The sequence below is a fragment of the Pongo abelii genome, chromosome 18 (assembly GCF_028885655.2).
Source record: "Pongo abelii isolate AG06213 chromosome 18, NHGRI_mPonAbe1-v2.0_pri, whole genome shotgun sequence".
Lineage (NCBI taxonomy): Eukaryota > Metazoa > Chordata > Mammalia > Primates > Hominidae > Pongo > Pongo abelii.
Window position 1 is genome coordinate 73,454,214 of NC_072003.2, and position 18,516 is coordinate 73,472,729.

General features: G+C 51.3%; 1 protein-coding gene across 6 annotated transcripts in view; it reads left to right on the plus strand.

Moving 5' to 3' along the window:
- The window catches only part of ST3GAL2 (ST3 beta-galactoside alpha-2,3-sialyltransferase 2), a 61,393-nt gene extending 47,795 nt beyond the window's left edge, over window positions 1-13,598 (plus strand). For 4 of the 6 annotated variants that reach the window (XM_054534111.2, XM_063717772.1, XM_054534110.2 and 1 more), the window contains 4 exons: window positions 4,580-4,759; window positions 9,826-9,871; window positions 10,135-10,254; window positions 11,219-13,598. In XM_054534111.2, coding sequence (XP_054390086.1) covers window positions 4,580-4,759; window positions 9,826-9,871; window positions 10,135-10,254; window positions 11,219-11,392 — 520 coding nt within the window. In that variant the 3' untranslated portion in view covers window positions 11,393-13,598. The remainder of the gene's footprint in view (window positions 1-4,579; window positions 4,760-9,825; window positions 9,872-10,134; window positions 10,255-11,218) is intronic. The other 2 variants (XM_063717773.1, XM_024233881.3) reach the window with 1 other exon arrangement.
- Window positions 13,599-18,516: the final 4,918 nt, after the last annotated feature.

Below are 18,516 nucleotides of genomic sequence, written 5' to 3' on the forward strand. Positions count from 1 at the left end.
CGTGGAGGCTGTGAAACATATTTTGGGACCTCTTGCTCCCTTCATTCCCAGATGTTTGGAAGCTGGTGTCTGGCCAACCACGGGGAAATAAGGGAGGGCCAGGCTCTGCAGCATGGCCAGCCACAGGCACTGGAGGCAGGGTGACCCTGGCTGACAGGTCCCATGGGGACTTCATGACAGCTCGGGCTGCCAAGTCAGTGCAGAAGGCAGATGGTGGGTCTTCAGAAGCCAGCCTGGGCCAGCTGCAGCCCTGTGCTCTGCAGGATCTCTCGGCCTCACCATCTCTGGTGAGATGAAGTTTGTTTCTTAGGTCAAGTGTACACCTTGGCTGGGCGCAATGGCTCACGCCTGTAATCCCACTACTTTGGGAGGCCGAGGCAAGAGGACTGATCGAGCCCAGGAGCTCGAAACCAGCTTGGGCAACATGGCGAAACCCCATCTCTATTTAAAAAAGGAGAAGAAAAAGAGCATACCTTGATCCTAGCTCCTGCCCCGCCCAGGCCCCGGCCAGCCTATGTCACCAGCCCAATTCCTCTACCCCCTGCTTACCCCTGCCATACCCAGGGCAGCTGAGACACACTTCTGGCTCCGACATCCCGTTAAGGCTTCCTCTCCAACTGCTCTGTTCCTCACAGGCCCCAGGGTGCTTGGCAGGAGGCAGATACAGACTGTGTCAGTGTGACCATAGGACACCAACACCTGCATGGGGAGTTTAGCAGCCCACAAGCTGTTAAGAGTTATTCAGGGGTGGGAAGGATACTTCTTGGCTCTTCTAGACGACAGGATCTCTAAACCCTAAAGACCGGGCTCAGAGGGGCAGTTCACTAAAGGACATGAATTTGGGAGAGGGAGGCCGGAAGTAGATCCCTGTTCTGGAGACAGAGCGTGTTAGTTTCTCTGGAGGAAATTCTGGGCATCTGCTTGAAGCCAGCTAGAACAGAAGTGGTTAGGAACACAGAGGTTCTCTAGGTTTTGAGACCTCCCACCCCAAAGCACCCTCCAGACCCTCAAGGGAAGGGAAAATGAGAGGTAGGGGGCACAGTGATGTGACCGGCAGGGCGAGGGGATCCTGGACAGCACAGCCCATGGTCCTCCCCAGTCCCGTCCCTGATGAAGACAGCGTGGGAGCCCCTACAACACAGCAAGTCCTCACCCAGCCCAGCTAGCTGGTGCCAGCCACTGTAAGGACAGGGAATGTTTGTGCTGGTTTTACAAAACTGGCATAAAAAGCCGGGAGAGCCACCTAGAGACTGCGCTCACTGCTTCCCCGGCTCCCTGTGTTCCTAGTGGAGGGCCAGGTTACGGTCTCCCTGCTTTAGTAGTCATGATTCCACAAGGTGGTCCACGTGAGACAGGAATGTGCTCATAAACAGTCGTAACAGAAAAAAAAAGACCAACAGGTTTGTGTTTAAACCTGGTTCACCTGTTACGTAAGATGCATACTAAAAAGGGGAGTTTTGGTTTTTACTTGTCTTGTATTTTGCACAAATTGAAAGGAAGTGGAAGCCTTCTTGGCTTATTATACCCACAGAGAAGGTTTCCAGACAGGAGCTACAGCAATGTCCCCTCTGTCCAGACAGCAGCAGGAGAGAGGGGACATTGCACATCACCAGAAAGATAGCAAGGGCAGACCGTCAGAACTTGGGGCATTTCTCTTGGCCTTGGAGTGGAAGGGCAGACAGGGTCTTAAAGCGGCAGACAGGAATGGGTGGTAATGGGTGGCAGGACAGAGGCTTCCATCCGGCCCAGGGCCTGAGGGAAGGCTTGAACTTCCTATCGTACTTTCACCATCTTATAGGAAAGAGGGCAGAACAGCCAAGTGAGGTGGAAGCTGTGGAAGGCTGTTCTTTAAAAGTTGTTTCTTTAAAAAATTATAAAAGTAGGCCAGGCCTGGTGTCATCTGCCTGTAGTCCCGGCTACTCAGGAGGCTGAGGCAGGAGGGTTGCTTGAGTTCAGGAGATTGAGACCAGCCTGGACCATATAGTGAGACCCCTATCTCTACAAAACAGAAAACAAAACAGGCATGGTGATGCACACCTGTGGTCCCAGCTACTCAGGAGGCTGAAGCTGGAGGATCAGTTGAACCCAGGAGGTCGAGGCTGCAGTGAGCCATGATGGTGCCACTGCACTCCAGCCTGGGTGACAGAGTGAGACTTAAAAGACAAACGGCCGGGTGCGGTGGCTCACGCCTGTAATCACAGCGCTTTGGGAGGCTGAGGTGGGCGGATCACGAGGTCAGGAGATAGATACTATCCTGGCTAACACGGTGAAACCCCCTCTCTACTAAAAATGCAAAATTAGCCAGGCATGATGGCGGGCGCCTGTAGTCCCAGCTACTTGGGAGGCTGAGGCAGGAGAATGGCGTGAACCCAGAAGGCGGAGCTTGCAGTGAGCCGAGATTGTGACACTGCACTCCAGCCTGGGCAACAGAGCAAGACTCCCTCTCCAAAAAAAAGAAAAACAACCCCAAACAAACAAAATGGCTGGGCTCGGTGGCTCACGCCTGTAATCCCAGCACTTTGGGAGGCTAAGGCAGGCAGATTGCTTGAGGCCAGGAGTTTGAGACCACCCTGGCCAACATGGCAAAACCCCATCTCGGCCCGGCGCGGTGGTTCATGACTGTAATCCCACCACTTTGGGAGGCCGAGGCAGGCGCATCACGAGGTCAGGAGATGGAGACCATCCTGGCTATCAGGGTGAAACCCTGTCTCTACTGAAAATACAAAAAAAAAAAAAAAAAAAAAATAGCCGGGTGTGGTGGTGGGCGCCTGTAGTCCCAGCTACTCAGGAGGCTGAGGCAGGAGAATGGCGTGAACCCGGGAGGCGGAGCTTGCAGTGAGCCGAGAGCGCGCCACTGCACTCCAGCCTGGGCGACAGAGCGAGACTCCTGTCTCAGAAAAAAAAAAAAAAGGCCAAGGGGAATTGGCTCATACCTGTAATTCCAGCACTTTGGGAGGCCAAAGCGGGCGGATTACAAGGTCAGGAGATCGAGACCATCCTGGCTAACATGGTACAACTCTGTCTCTACTAAAAATAACAAAAAATTAGCCGGGTGTGGTGGCAGATGCCTATAGTCCCAGCTACTCGGGAGGCTGAGGCAGGAGAATGGCTTGAACCCAGGAGGCGGAGCTTGCAGTGAGCCGAGATGGCGCCACTGTACTCCAGCCTAGGCGAGAGTATGAGACTCCGTCTCAACAAAACAAACCGTCTCTACTAAAAATACAAAAATGGCTGGGCTCGGTGGCTCACGGCTGTAATCCTAGCACTTTGGGAAGCCGAGGCAGGCAGATTGCATGCGACCAGGAGTTTGAGACCAGCCTGGCCAACGTGGCAAAACCTCTTCTCTACTAAAAATACAAAAGTGGCTGGGTGCGGTGGGTCACGCTTGTAATCCCAGTACTCTGGGAGGCTGAGGCAGGCGGATCATTTGAGGTCAGGAGTTCAAGACCAGCCTGGCCAACATGGTGAAACCCCGTCTCTACTAAAAATACAAAAAATTAGCCGGATTTAGTGGCTAACGCCTGTAATCCCAGCTACTCGGGAGGCTGAGGCAGGAGAATCCCTTGAACCCAGGAGGTGGAGGTTGCAGTGAGGTGAGATTGCACCACTGGACTCCAGCCTGGGCGACAGGGTGAGACTCCGTCTCAACCAAAAAATTAGCTGGGCGTGCTGGCACATGTTTGTAGTCCCATCTACTCAGGAAGCTGAGGCAGGAGAATCGCTTGAACCTGGGAGGCAGAGGTGGAGGTTGCAGTGAGCCAAGATAGTACCACTGCACTCCAGCCTGGGTGACAGAGTGAGACCTTGTCTCAAAAATAATAATAATTAAAAGTAAATAAATAAAAACATATACAGTAAAAATGAGTTAAGCCCCCAATGTTACTCTGACAGTAACCTTTTTTTTTTTTTTTTTTTTTTTTTTGGTAGGGATGGGGTTTCACCATGGTCTCGATCTCCTGACCTGGTGATCCGCCCGCCTCGGCCTCCCAAAGTGCTGGGATTACAGGCGTGAGCCACCGCACCCGGCCAACCTTTTTTTTTTTTTTTTTGGAGACAGAGTCTTGTTCTGTCACCCAGCCTGGAGTGCGGTGGTGTGATCTCGGCTCACTGCAGTCTCTGCCTCCAGGTTCAAACACATCACCTGCCTCAGTCTCCTAGGTTGCTGGGATTACAGGTACATGCCACCATGCCCAGCTAATTTTGTATTTGGTTTTTTTTTTTTTTAGTAAAGATGGGGTTTCGCCATGTTGGCTAAGGCTGGTCTTGAACTCCTGACCTCAAAGCAGTCCATCCACCTTGGCCTCCCAAAGTGCCGGGATTACATGTGTGAGCCACCACACCCGGCCTGTTTGATTGATTCTAGTGTTACTATTGTAAATAATTCTGCAGTGAATATCCTCATACACATCTTTGCACACCTTTGTAACCATTTTTATAGGGCAGATTTCTAGCAATGGAATTGCTACGTTGGAGTATACACCCATTTGCATTTTTGATGGATGGCTTCGAACTGTCCTCTAAGAATCTTGTACCAGTTTCCATGGCAGTTGATTCTCATGTCACCCTCTTGTCCCTGCAGGATGAATCAGGCGCCAACCGTGGGCTTTGAGCAGGATGTTGGCAGCCGAACCACCCACCATTTCATGTACCCTGAGAGTGCCAAGAACCTGCCCGCCAACGTCAGCTTCGTGCTGGTGCCCTTCAAGGCCCTGGACCTTCTGTGGATCGCCAGTGCCTTGTCCACGGGGCAGATCCGATTGTGAGCCTCTTGCTGGCCTGGGTAGAATATGGGTGACAGGACCACCTTGGGCAGAGTCTTCCTAGGGGCCAGATTGTAGGATTCCTTTCATTGAACATTTTGGCCAAGAGGGGCTGGTGAGAAGGGAGGGCCTAAGTTGGTGGGTGAGCTGAAGGCACAGCTTGCTCTGTGTCACCTCCTGCGTGGTGACACAGTATACTGATGGTGGAAAGATGAGGAAGGACCATCTGGTTGTTTTTTTTTGTTTTTTTTTTTTGGAGACAGAATTTCGCTCTTATTGCCCAGGCTGGGGTGCAATGGCGCGATCTTGGCTCACTTCAACATCCGCCTCCCGGGTTCAAGCAATTCTCTTGCCTCAGCCTCCTGAGTAGCTGGGATTACAGGGATGCACCACCATGCCCGGCTAATTTTGTATTTTAGTAGAGACAGGTTTCTTCATGTTAGTCAGGCTGATCTCGAACTCCTGACCTCAGGTGATCCACCTACCTCGGGCTCCCAAAGTGCTGGGACTATAGGCGTGAGCCAGACCATCTGGTTTTGGTCTCCGTTCTGGGTGATGGCTCCTGACTGAGGGAGCTCTGCCTTCTGAGGACTTTCTTCGGGGGCAGTTGTCCCATCATAGCTGGGAACCATGGGAAATCTAGTTCACCAAGTATATTTTTTAACAGCTTTATCAAGATATGATTCATATCCCATACATCTCAGCTATTTAATGTGTACAGTCCAGTAACTTCTTATGTATTCAGAGTTGTATAACCATGACTACAATTAATTTTAATTTTTTTAAATTTTATTTTTTTTTGAGATGGAGTCTCACTCTATTAACCCAGGTTGGAGTGCAGTGGCGCAATCTTGGCTCACTGCAACCTCTACCTCCCGTTTAAGGGATTCTCGTGCCTCACCCTCCCGAGTAGCTGGGATTACAGGCACATGCCACCACGCCTGGCTAATTTTTGTATTTTTAGTAGAGACGGTGTTTTGCCATGTTGGCCAGGCTGGTCTCGAACTCCTGACATCAAGTGATCCACCTGCCTCAGGCTCCCATCGTGTTGAGATTACAGGCATGAGCCACCACATCTGGCCCACAATTAATTTTTTTTGAAACGGAGTCTCACTCTGTTGCCCAGACTGGAGTGCAGTGGCACAATCTCAGCTCACTGTAACCTCCACCTCCCAGGTTCAAGTGATTTTCCTGCCTCGGCCTCCCGAGTAGCTAGGATTACAGGCATGTGTGACCACGGACCTGGCTAATTTTTGTATTTTTAGTAGAGATGGGGTTTCGCTATGTTGGCCAGGCTGGTCTCAAACTTCTGACCTCAGGTGATCTGCTCACCTTGGCCTCCCGAAGTGCTGGGATTACAGGGCATGAGCCACCACACCCGGCCCCACAATTAATTTTAAAACATTTTCATGGCCGGGCACTGTGGCTCATGCCTGTAATCCCAGCACCTTGGAAGGTCGAGGCGGGTGGATCACGAGGTCGGGAGGTCGAGGTGGGTGGATCACGAGGTCAGGAGTTCGAGACCAGCCTGGCCAACATGGTGAAACCTTGTCTCTACTAAAAATAAAACAATTAGCTAGGCGTGGTGGCATGCGCCTGTAATCTCAGCTACTCAGGACGCTGAGACAGGAGAATCGCTCGAGCTCGGGAGGTGGAGGTTGCAGTGAGCCAAGACCACACCATTGCACTCTAGCCTGGGCAACAAGAGCAAAACTCTGTCACAAAAAAGAATAAAAATTTTTGGGCGGGCACGGTGGCTCACGCCTGTAATCTCAGCCCTTTGGGAGGCCGATGTGGGCAGATCATGAGGTCAAGAGATCAAGACCATCCTGGCCAACATGGTGAAACCTTGTCTCTACTAAAAATACAAAAATTAGTTGGGTGTGGCCGGCCGGGCGTGATGGCTCATGCCTGTAATCCCAGCACTTTGAGAGACCGAGGTGGGCGGATCACAAGGTAAGGAGATCGAGACCATCCTGGCTAACACCGTGAAACCCCGTCTCTACTAAAAAATAAAAAAAATTAGCCGGGCGTGGTGGCGGGCGCCCGTAGTCCCAGCTACTTGGGAGGCTGAGGCAGGAGAATGGCATGAACCTGGGAGGTGGAGCTTGCAGTAAGCTGAGATCGCGCCACTGCACTCCAGCCTGGGTGACAGAGCGAGACTCTGTCTCAAAAAAAAAAAAAAAAAAATAGCTGGGTGTGGTGGTGCACGTCTGTAGTGCCAGCTACTTGGGAGGCTGAGGCAGGAGAATCGCTCGAACCTGGGAGGCAGAGGTTACAGTGAGACGAGATTGTGCCACTGCATTCCAGCCTGACGACAGATTCCGTCAAAAACAAACAAACAAACAAAAAAAAACCCATTTTCCTGTTTTGCTGGGTGCAGTGGCTCACACCTGTAATCCCAGCACTCTAGGAGGCCAGGGAGGGTAGACTGTTTGAGCCCAAGAGTTTGAGACCACCTTGGGCAACATGGCGAAACTCTGTCTCTACAAAAAATACAAAAATTAGCCAGATATGGTGGCATGCTCCTGTAGTCCTAGCCACTCAAGGATGAGGTGGGAGGATCGGATCACTTGAACCCGGGAGGCAGAGGTTGCAATGACCTCAGATTGCGCCACTGCACTCCAGCCTGGGCAACAAAGCAAGGCTCTGCCTCAAAAAAAAAAAAAAGAACCAAAAAAGGAACATTTTCATGTTCTAAGGGTCTTTAATCTAAAGATAAAAATCTAAAGATACCCCCAGATCCGTAAGCCATCACCCCCACTCCTCCCACCCCGAGCCCTAGGCAACCATTAATCTACTCTGTCTCACCATATATTTTTGTTGTGTGGTAAAATATACACAATATAACATTTGCCATTTTAACTATTTTTAAGTGTAAAGCTCAGTAACATTAAGTATATTCACATTATTGTATAGCCATCACTACTCTCCATTTCCAGAACGTTTTCATTATCCCAAATGGAAACTCCATTCTCCCCTCAACCCCAGGTAACCTTATTCTACTTTCTGTCTCTATGATTTAACTATTCTTTTTTGTTCGTTTGTTTGTTTTTGGAGACAGAGTCTCACTCTGTCACCCAGGCTGGAGTGCAATGGCGCCTTCTCGGCTCACTGCAACCTGGGTTCAAGCGATTCTCCTGCCTCAGCCTCCCGAGTAGCTGAGACTACAGGCAAGCACCACCACGCCCAGCTAATTTTTTGTATTTTTAGTAGAGACAGGGTTTCACCGTGTTAGCTAGGATGGTCTCGATCTCCTGACCTTGTGATCTGCCCGCCTCAACCTCCCAAAGTGCTGGGATTACAGGCATGAGCGACCGCTCCCGGACTGTTTGTTTGTTTTTGAGCCTGAGTCTCGCTCTGTTGCCCAGCCTGTAGTGCAATGGCATGATCTCGGCTCACTGCAACCTCTGCCTCCCAGGTTCAAGCGATTCTCGTGCCTCAGCCTCCTGAGTAGCTGGGACTACAGGCATGGGCCACCATGCCCGGCTAATTTTTGTATTTTTAGTAGAGATGGCCAGGCTGGTCTCGAACTCCTGACCTCAGGTGATCCGCCCAACTTGGCCTCCCAAAGTGCTGGGATTATAGGCGTGAGCCACCGCACCCAGCCTGATTTGACTTTTTTTTTTTTTTTTTTGAGACAAGAGTCTCACTCTGTCGCCAGGATGGAGTACAGTGTGGCACAATGTCGGCTCACTGCAACCTCAGACTCCCTGGTTCAAGCGATTCTCCTGCCTCAGTCTCCCAAGTAGCTGGGACTACAGGCGTGCGCCACCACGCCCAGCTAATTTTTGTATTTTTAGTAGAGACAAGGTTTTACCATGTTGGCCAGGATGGTCTCAATCTCTTGACCTTGTGATCTGCCCCCCTCGGCCTCCCAAAGTGCTGGGATTACAGGCATGAGCCACTGCACCCGGCCGTGATTTGACTATTCTTTATGCCTCACGTAAGTGGGATCATAACAGTATTTGTCCTTTTGTCTGACTTACTTTACTTAGCATAATGTCCTCATAGTTCATCCATGTTGTAGCATGTGTCACAATTTCCTGTGTTTTTTTAAAGGCTGAATACTATGCCAATGTAGGGATATACCCATTTTGTTTATCCGTTTATCCTTCAAGGATGCTTGGTTTATGTTCTACCTTTTGGGTATCATCACCACGTATTTTATAAACATAAAAGTAATGAGTTACAGTTTCCTGACTTTAGGATGTTCATTATCTCATGTTTGGGAGACCTGAGGGCTAAAATGGGTGCAGTAGAGTTGAAGTACCATAGACACTCAGAGAAAGGCATGTAGGTTACGGGGGCCATGGCTGGCTACAGGGAGGTGTGGTCTGGGAAGCCTGAGGGGACTGGATCGAGGGCAGGGGTGAGAGCAGAGACATGGTGGATTTGAGATGATTGCCAACTCTAATGGAGCAGAGAGCTAGGGGAGGAAGGTTGGGGCTGGTCTAGGGAAGGCCCCATCACTTGCCGAAAACATTCCCATTTTATCTTGGATGCCATGGGGACCATTGAAGGCTTTAGAGTAAGGCATGGCAGTGATGAACAAGCCACGGGAGAGCAGTCCAGAAGCAGAGCAGTCTGGAAGTTGTGGGGCTGACATTGCTCAGGCCTGGTGTGGGCAGGGGGGTGGGGCATCCCTAGGTCCCGTGGGGCCACCTGAAATGTTATCTTTTCTTCCTTTCCTTTCTCCTTTTCCTTCTCCTTTCCCTTCTTTTCCTTTCTCCTTTCCCTTCCCCTCCCCTCCCCTCCCCTTTCCTTTCCTTTCCTTTTTTTTTTGACAGTCTCACTCTGTCACCCAGGCTGGAGTGCAGTGGTGTGATCTCAGCTCACTGAAACCTCAGCCTCCCAAGTAGCTGGGATAACAGCCGTGCTCCACCACACCCAGCTAATTTTTGTTTTTTTTAGTAGAGATGGGGTTTCACCATGTTGGTCAGGCTAGCCTCAAACTCCTGGCCTCAGGTGATCCACCTGCCTCAGCCTCCCAAAGTGCTGGGATTACAGATGTGAGCCACCACGCCCGGCCTGAAATGTTATCTTTCTTTCTTTTTGCTTACAGCACCTATGCCCCAGTGAAGTCCTTCCTTCGAGTGGATAAAGAAAAGGTAAGCTCTCCGCTTCCTCCCCACCTCAGTGGAAACAGTGCTGGCCCAGCCTTGTGTGCCTGGTCCTGTAGCTCAGGTGTTCCAGTTCCCCTGCAGAACCTCAGGGTCCCCATCTGCCAAGATGCCTGACCCCAGCAGGTGCTACACGATTCAGGAGACACAGACGCACAGGTCTCTGACAGGCATAGACAAGTAGAAGCTGCTCAGTCTAGCCTGAATCTCTGCCCCTAAACCCCTCACATACCTGTCGTCCCTTCTCCCAGGTCCAGATCTACAACCCAGCCTTCTTCAAGTATATCCACGACAGGTGGACAGAGCATCACGGGCGGTACCCTTCCACGGGGATGCTGGTGCTTTTCTTTGCCCTGCATGTGTGTGATGAGGTGGGTAGGCCCGTGGTGTGGGTGGTGGGAACCCATGGAACAGAGGAGTGCAGGCCTTCTCGGGTCTTAGCAGGCTATCAGAGGAATGTGCTTCTGTAGACAGAATCCATGTGGCCTTGGTTTCCCCCATCTCTAGGTTATAAAGTATAGATATGCCTTTCCCAAACGTTTCTGCTTTCATGATTCTACCAAATCCAAAATCTCTTCATTAAAAAGTTAAGTTATTGGCCGTGCGCGGTGGCTGACGCCTGTTATCCCAGCACTTTGGGAAGCTGAGGCGGGTGGATTACTTGAGGTCAGGAGTTCAAGACCAGCCTGGCCAACATGGTGAAGCCCCATCTCTACTAAAAGTACAAAAAATTAGCCAGGCATAGTGGGGCACGCCTGTAATCTCAGCTACTCGGGAGGCTGAGGCAGGAAAATCGCTTGAACCCAGGAGGCGTAGGTTGCAGTCAGCCGAGATAGCGGCATTGCACTCCAGCCTGGGCGACAGAATGAGACGCTGTCTTGAAAAAGAAAAGAAAAAAAAAACACCATAAATAGAATGGAGAGTGTATGTAGTTGAATTCCAGCTGGACGACTGCCTCCACCAGCTCTGAGCCCCAGGCCTACTTCGTGTAAAAATGGAACTCAGTCGTTCGGAACCCGTTCCACCAGTGGCCAGGGCTGCCGTGCAATGAAGAGCAGAGCTGAGGCCCAGCACGCCCACTTTGCCGGCAAGTGCTTCATTGAGTGGTGCTGATCAAAGTACTCCGTTAAAAAAAAAAAAAAAAAGGAGGAATTTGCAAGGGCTGCAAAGGGAAGGTGGTGTCCCCATGTGAGTCCATGTCCTTAGACCAGGCCTGGGGGCTCCTGCATCTCTCCGGGGCCTCCCGCCCTCCTCTCCTCCCTGTCATCCCGAGCCCGCCCCGCGCCATCCTCCAGGTCCCCGCCTGGGGTGACGCTCCGCTGCGCTTCCCCGCAGGTGAACGTGTACGGGTTCGGGGCCGACAGCCGGGGCAACTGGCACCACTACTGGGAGAACAACCGGTACGCGGGCGAGTTCCGGAAGACTGGCGTGCACGACGCGGACTTCGAGGCCCACATCATCGACATGCTGGCCAAGGCCAGCAAGATCGAAGTCTACCGGGGCAACTGAGCCAGGCCTCGCCGCGACCCTCCCGGCCCATCTATCAGGCACCGGGGCTCCGGCCAGGGACCCGGGACCAGCAACCCGGGACCAATCATGCTGTAGCCCAGGGGTGTCTGCTGTGCCCCGCCAATCACGAGACTGGGGGACCGGCCAGGCCTGGCACCAATCTGCGCTGCGGTCGGGTGGAGCTTCTGTTTCTCCCAGCCAATCATGTGACTAAAGGAGAACTTCCGGCCCTGTGTCCAGTCTCCTCCAATCAATGGCCTTCGGGGGCGGGCCAGCGGCTGCTCAATCCCCACTCCCTCATGCTTTGGGTTAGGGTTTTCTTTCACGCTTTCTGAGGAGGAGAGCATGGCGCGGGCCTCGGCGAAGTACTTCCCTCAGCCTCGGTCGGAGGAGCGTCTCAGTCGCTGGCCAGACCCGGAGGAGAGCGGTCGGTCGTTGCGGGCCTCAGGAGAGAGGTGGCCGCCCGGCCCCTTTCCCCGCCTGCCCGGATGGGTGCGTGCAGACCCACCAAAGAAAAGCGGTCGCTGCGGGACCCCCAGTCCCACCTCGGCCGCGCGGTGGGATGGCCGCGCCCCCAGGGCTTCCTGCGTCTCCAGGAAGCCGGGAGTGGCGCCCACTGCGGGGTGGGGTGCTCCCGGGCCGAACTCCGGACAGGTGGAGGGGACAGGGCAGGGCTCGAGGAAGCCCTGTCCCCTTCAATGCAAGGTGCTGTCACTCACGTGTGCCCTCGACCCTCCCGTTCACCCGCAGCCTTCTCAGCGCCTCTCCCTGGGCCCGAGGCCTCCTCACCAGCCTACCTGTTGCTCTGGAAAAAAATCCCCTGCCCCCCCGACTCCCTCCCTACCCCCACTCTTCGGCCGGCTCTGGCCCCTGGGGAGGGGGCTGTACGGCGGAAGGAGGCTGGCGATGGGCGCGGCTGCCCGCTGCATGCACCTCCTCCTCCACCCATCGCCTCTTGCCTGGGGGTGACTTTGCCTGGGGCTCATTCTTTGGTTAAGCTGAAGCTGCCGTGGGTGGCCAAACCGCAGATTCTTTGCAAATTCTGAGCTGGCAGAGCCCGCAACCGGGAGCCCGCCGGGGAAGAGGAGACTTGCGCGCCGCAGGCCGCCTGCCTCCACCCTGCTCTCCATCTCCCGCTCTAGAAGGGCTGGGAAGCTCGCGGCCGGGGTTCCACCTGGAAGCTGCTTGCGTGGCTGAACCCAGCTTAGGTCCCTGGCGGGGCTGCTGGTGGAATTCTCCCCCTTCGAGGCTGGGGAGGTTTAGGAGGGGGAAGGCTTCTGTGAAGCTCTCAAACCACTAATAGAGCCCCCTCCCCAATAGTGACGGCGCAGATGCTCCCCTTTTTCTTAGTTGACACCACCAGGCAGCTTCCTGGCCGTTGGTAGGTTCCTGCAGCTGGCTGGGGGAACAGGGACCGGCAGGGGACTTTGTTAGGGGAGGGTTGGGATGGGCAGTGGGCCCCTGAAAGTTAATATATTGAAACCTAGCTCGAGTGTCGTTCTTTCCAATTCCGAAAGTAGAAAGAGTAAAAATAGGGGTGATTGGGGTGGGGTTAGTAGAATGCCTCTCTCAGGGCGCCCCCCGCCTCCCCCACCGTTTTAGAGAGCTAGGCCTCAGCCAGTCTTGCCACTCCCATCTCAGTGCTTCCTGAAGAGGCTGTTTTGAGTGTTGATGAAATAGCAATGCAATTATGCCAAACAGTATTGAGCAGAATAATTTATTTCCTTTTTGTTTTTCTTTTGCTTTAAATCATGAATCCCGCCAGGTACGGTGGCTCACACCTGTCATCCCAGCACTTTGGGAGGCCAAGGCGGGCGGATTACTTAATACTTAGGGTCAGGAGTTCGAGACCAGCCTGGCCAACATGGTGAAACCTCGTCTCTACCAAAAAAAAAAAAACAAAACAAAAATTAGCCAGGCGCAGTGGTGCGCACCTGTAATCCCAACTACTTGGAAGGCTGAGGCAGGAGAATTCCTTGAATCCAGGAGGCGAAAGTTGCAGTGAGCCGAGATTGTGCCGCTGCACTCCAGCCTGGGCGACAGAGCACGACCCTGTCTCAAAAAAATTAAATAAATCATGAATCCCCATCCTGGAAGAGGTAGGTCCCAGCATCCAGCCAGATCTTTTCTGCAATAGTAATTTAAACACACTTTTTTTTTTTATTTCCTTCCCTTTCTCTTTCTGAATTAAAAGGAAAAAAAACTGTCTAGTCGTTCATTGTTCTGAAATGGGCATGATGGAAGAAAGCGGGTCTGGTAGGGTAGCTGTGACTGATAATGGCTGAGAACGTTGGGGGATATGGGAGGGGCGAGATGACTCCCAGATACCCTCCCTCACCTATACAGGAGGCACCTCATTCATGGACTCTGCGCTCCAAGACACTGAAATCTGAGCGGGTACAAGCATTTTGGTTAAAAATCAGCTCGTTGTCACCTCTTGAGTTTCCTCCAGGAGAGGAGTTCATTGGAGAGGATTCCTGGTAGCAGCTCCTCGCGGTGGCTGTCCTGTAACCACTTTGGCCTCTATCAACATGTCTCCAGGTATCAATCAGGCTCCGATGCATTTGGGTGGCCACAGGCTGGGCTGTCTCCACCTCTCAGGGAAGTGCATCTAAGTCCGGTTTTCCCCTCTGGCACAGCCCTGCCTCCACAGCCCAATTTCCACCATGCCACAGGCAACCCGCATTTTTATTTTATTTATTTATTTATTGAGACGGAGTCTTGTTCTGTTGCCCAAGCTGGAGTGCAATGGCCCAATCTCGGCTCACCCCAACCTCCACCTCCTGGGTTCAAGCGATTCTCCTGCCTCAGCCTCCCGAGTAGCTGGGATTACAGGCATGTACCACCACGCCTGGATAATTTTATATTTTTAGTAGAGATGGGTTTTCTCCATGTTGGTGAGGCTGGTCTTGAACTCCAGACCTCAGGTGATCTGCCCGCCTCGGCCTCCCAAAGTGCTGGGATTACAGGCATAAGCCACTGTGCCTGGCCAATTTTTTTTTTTTTTTTTTTTGAGACTGATTCTCACTCTTGCCCAGGCTGGAGTGCAGTGGTGGGATCTCGGCTCATTGCAAGCTCCACCTCCCAGGTTCACGCCATTCTCCTGCCTCAGTCTCCCGAGTAGCTGAGACTACAGGCGCCCACCACCACGCCCGGCTATTTTTTTGTATTTTTAGTAGAGACGGTTTCACTGTGTTAGCCAAGATGGTCTCGATCTCCTGACCTCGTGATCTGCCCACCTCAGCCTCCCAAAGTGTTGGGATTACAGGCATGAGCCACCGCGCCTTGCTTTTTTTTTTTGAGTTGGAGTCTTGCTCTGTCACCCAGGCTGGAGTGCAGTGGCGCAATCTCAGCTCACTGCAACCTCCCGAGTAGCTGGGATTACAGGGGTGTGCCACCACACCCAACTAATTTTTGTATTTTTAGTAGAGACAGGGTTTCACCATGTTGGCCAGGCTGGTCTCGAACTCCTGACCTCAGGTGATCCACCCCCTTCGGCCTCCCAAAGTTTGACCACACCCAGCCCATAATAGATTTTTAAAACTCCTATAAATATCATTCTACTTCCCTTTATTGCTAAAATGTGAGCTTTTTCATCCAGTTTTTTGGGTGTGTTCCAAATACTTTGTTAAATTTCCCGTCTATTGCTGTTATTGTTTCCATTTTATTTGCCCATGTGAGTTGATATCTTTTTCATTCCTTTCCTATAGCTTTAGTGACGTTGTGGGAAGGGAAGTTAGGTAAGTGATGTTTCATCCTGTACTTACCACCTTTTTCTTCCTTGATTTCCTGAGTTCCCTGCCTCCACAGGTGTGTTTCATTCCTGGTTGCTTATTTTATATTTATTTTTATTTTTGAGATGGGGTCTTGCTCTGTTGCCCAGGCTGGAGTGCAGTGGCGCGATCTTGGCTCACTGCAACCTCTGCCTCCTGGGTTCAAGTGATTCTCCTGCCTCAGCCTCCCAAATAGCTGGGACTACAGATGCGCACCACCATGCCCAGCTAATTTTTGTATTTTTAGCAGAGACAGGCAAGCTCCGCCTCCCGGGTTCACACCATTCTCCTGTCTCAGCCTCCTGAGTAGCTGGGATTACAGGCATGCACTACCATGCCCGGCTAATTTTGTATTTTTAGTAGAGACGGGGTTTCTCCATGTTGGTCAGGCTGGTCTTGAACTCCTGACCTCAGGTGATCCGCCCGCCTTGGCCTCCCAAAGTGCTAGGATTACAGGCGTGAGCCACCGTGCCCAGCTTTTTTTTTTTTTTTTTTTTTTTAAAGAGACAGGGTCTCCTGTCACCCAGACTGGTGCAGAGCTCACTGCAGCCTCAAAAACTCCTGGATTCAAGTGATCCTCCCACCTCAGCCTCCAGAGCAGCTATAGCCTGGCTAAAAAAATTTTAAAAAATATTTTATGGCCAGGCACGGTGGCTCATGCCTATAATCCCAGCATTTTGGGAGGCTGAGACAGGTGAATCACGAGGTCAGGAGTTCAAGACCAGCCTGGCCAAGATGGTGAAACCCCATGTCTACTAAAAATACAAAAAATTGGCCGGGCTTAGTGGCGGGCGGCTGTGATCCCAGCTACTCGGGAGACAGGCAGAGAATTGCTTGAACCTGGGAGGTGGAGGTTGTGGTGAGCCAAGATTGAGCCACCGCACTCCAGCCTGAGCGAGAGACTAAGACTCCATCTCAAAAAAAAAAAAATTTTACCCATCCACAGGCAGCAGACAAGGAAGTACCTTCTGTGACTGGCTGGCAAGGTCAGACGCATCATTCCTTGCTAGGCGAAGGGAAGGTAAAATACTGAAACTATATTTTTAAAAATAAAAGTATTCCCATTTGAGTGTGAATTAGGAATCAATGCGCCTTCTCACTACTCTTGTGAAAAAAATCGCAGCTCCTGCAGCAAGTCTATGCCTGGGTAACAACCAACCCATAAAATCCAAGAGGAGGTCCCCCTCTCCCGCCTCTGAGGCTTGAGGAGCAGTATGTATCTGGGCCAGCCTGGTCCTCAGAGTGTGGAATTAACACCTTTCCTCTAGCAACTGTTTGTGCTGCTGAGAACAGCAGACTCTCTGGCAGCCTGGTTCTCTCCAGGGGGAAGCCTGTGAAGCAGAAGAAACATATGGCATCTGCACTCAGGGTGCCCAGTTCCATCCGGCCTTGCTATAAAATGACTTTGCCTTTCCTTTTTTAAAATTACAAAAATAATTCAACCAATACATAAACATATGAAGTAAATCACAGAGGGCCTTCCTGCAATATCTTTTTTTGCCTACCATTTGTCATGGAATGGGTAAAGGGGACCACAGAGGGAAGAGACGCTGCCCCTTCGCAGGGCCATGGCAGTCCCCTGGGCTGCGTCTCCACGGTGCTTCCTGTGAAACGCTGTTACCACGGGCACCACACTGGAGACCATGAAAGGGAAGAGTTTGACATCTCAGCTGTCTTTGCTATAAATAGAAATAAATAAATCTTAACTAAGGCTTGAGTACACTTAGGCCGGGCACGGTGGCTCACGCCTGTAACCCCAGCACTTTGGGAGGCCGAGGTGGGTGGGTCATGAGGTCAGGAGTTTGAGACCAGCCTGGTCAACATGGTGAAACACCATCTCCACTAAAAATACAAAAAATGAGCTGGGTGTGGTGGCAGGTACCTGTTGTCCCAGCTACTCAAGAGGCTGAGGCAGGAGAATCACTTGAACTCAGGAGGCAGAGGTTGCAGTGAGTCGAGATCAAGCCACTGCAGTCCAGCCAGGGCAACAGAGCGAGACTCCATCTCCAAACAAAAAACAAAAAAATAAAATATTTTTATCAGTCACCTTAACCAAATGATCAAGGTACATCACCAGTCTATACTGATAAAAACACTGTACATGATTGAATAAATTAATCAGTGGGGGAGAAGAGAGAATTCTCCCTTGCAGAAGAGTTGAATAATTTATGTAGGTAGCTACTCTGCCCTCAAGGAGAACGTGTAACTTCCTTGAGGTGTGGGCTGCATGTACATAATGACTTCCTTTCAAAGAGTAGGATGCAGGCCAGGGCTCAGCGCCGTGGCTCACGCCTGTAATCCCAGCACTTTGGGAGGCCGAGGTGGGCGGTTCGCCTGAGGTCAGGAGTTCAAGACCAGCCTGACCAACATAGTGAAACCCCATCTCTACTAAAATACAAAATTAGCCCAGTGTGGTGGCAAATGCCTGTAATCCCACTTACTTGGGAGGCTGAGGCAGGAGAATCGCTTGAGCCCGAGAGGCAGAGGTTGCAGTGAGCCAAAACCGTACCATTGCACTCCAGCCCGGGCAACGAGAGCAAAACTCCGTCTCAATAATAATAATAATAATGTAGTGAGACAAGAATGGGCAGCTCCCCAACAGAAAAGATTTTCTAAGAAACTGAATGTTTGCCAAGCCTCACTAAATCAAAATCAAAAAAACAATGACATAATCTGTTTTTGCCACTTAGACTGGCAAAGTTTTAAACATTGATAATAGTGTTGGCAAGCATGTAATTTTTGTATCACAGTAACAAATTGGTAAAAACCTTTTGGCAAGTGTAAATGACAATGAATTAAAATTTTAAATGTCCCTACTCTTTGACCCAACAATTCTACTTCCAAGAATAATATCCTGAAGTGATTTTTACCAACGCTCAAAAATAAGAATAAGGTTGGGCACAGTGGCTCATGCCTGTAATCCCAGCACTTTGGGAGGCCCAGGCGGGCAGATTGCTTACGCTCAGGAGTTCAAAACCAGCCTGGGTAACATGGTGAGACCCCATCTCTACACAAAAATACAAAAATTAGCCGGGTGTGGTGGCGCAGGCCTGTAGTCCCATCTACTTGGAGGGGTGAGGCAGGAGGGTCACTTGAGACTGGGTCAAGGTTAAAGTGAACCGAGATCATCATGCCACTGTATTCCAACCTGGGTGACAAAAGTGAGAGCTGGTCTCAAAAAAAAAAAAAAAAAAAAGAGAACAAAGATATTCAGTTTGGGTCAAGAGCTCATGCCTGTAATCCCAACTACTTGGGAGACTGAGGTAGGAGGATCACTTTAGCCCAGGAGTTTGAGACTGGACTGGGCAACATAGTGAGACCCCATCTCTACAAAAATAAATAAGCAATAAA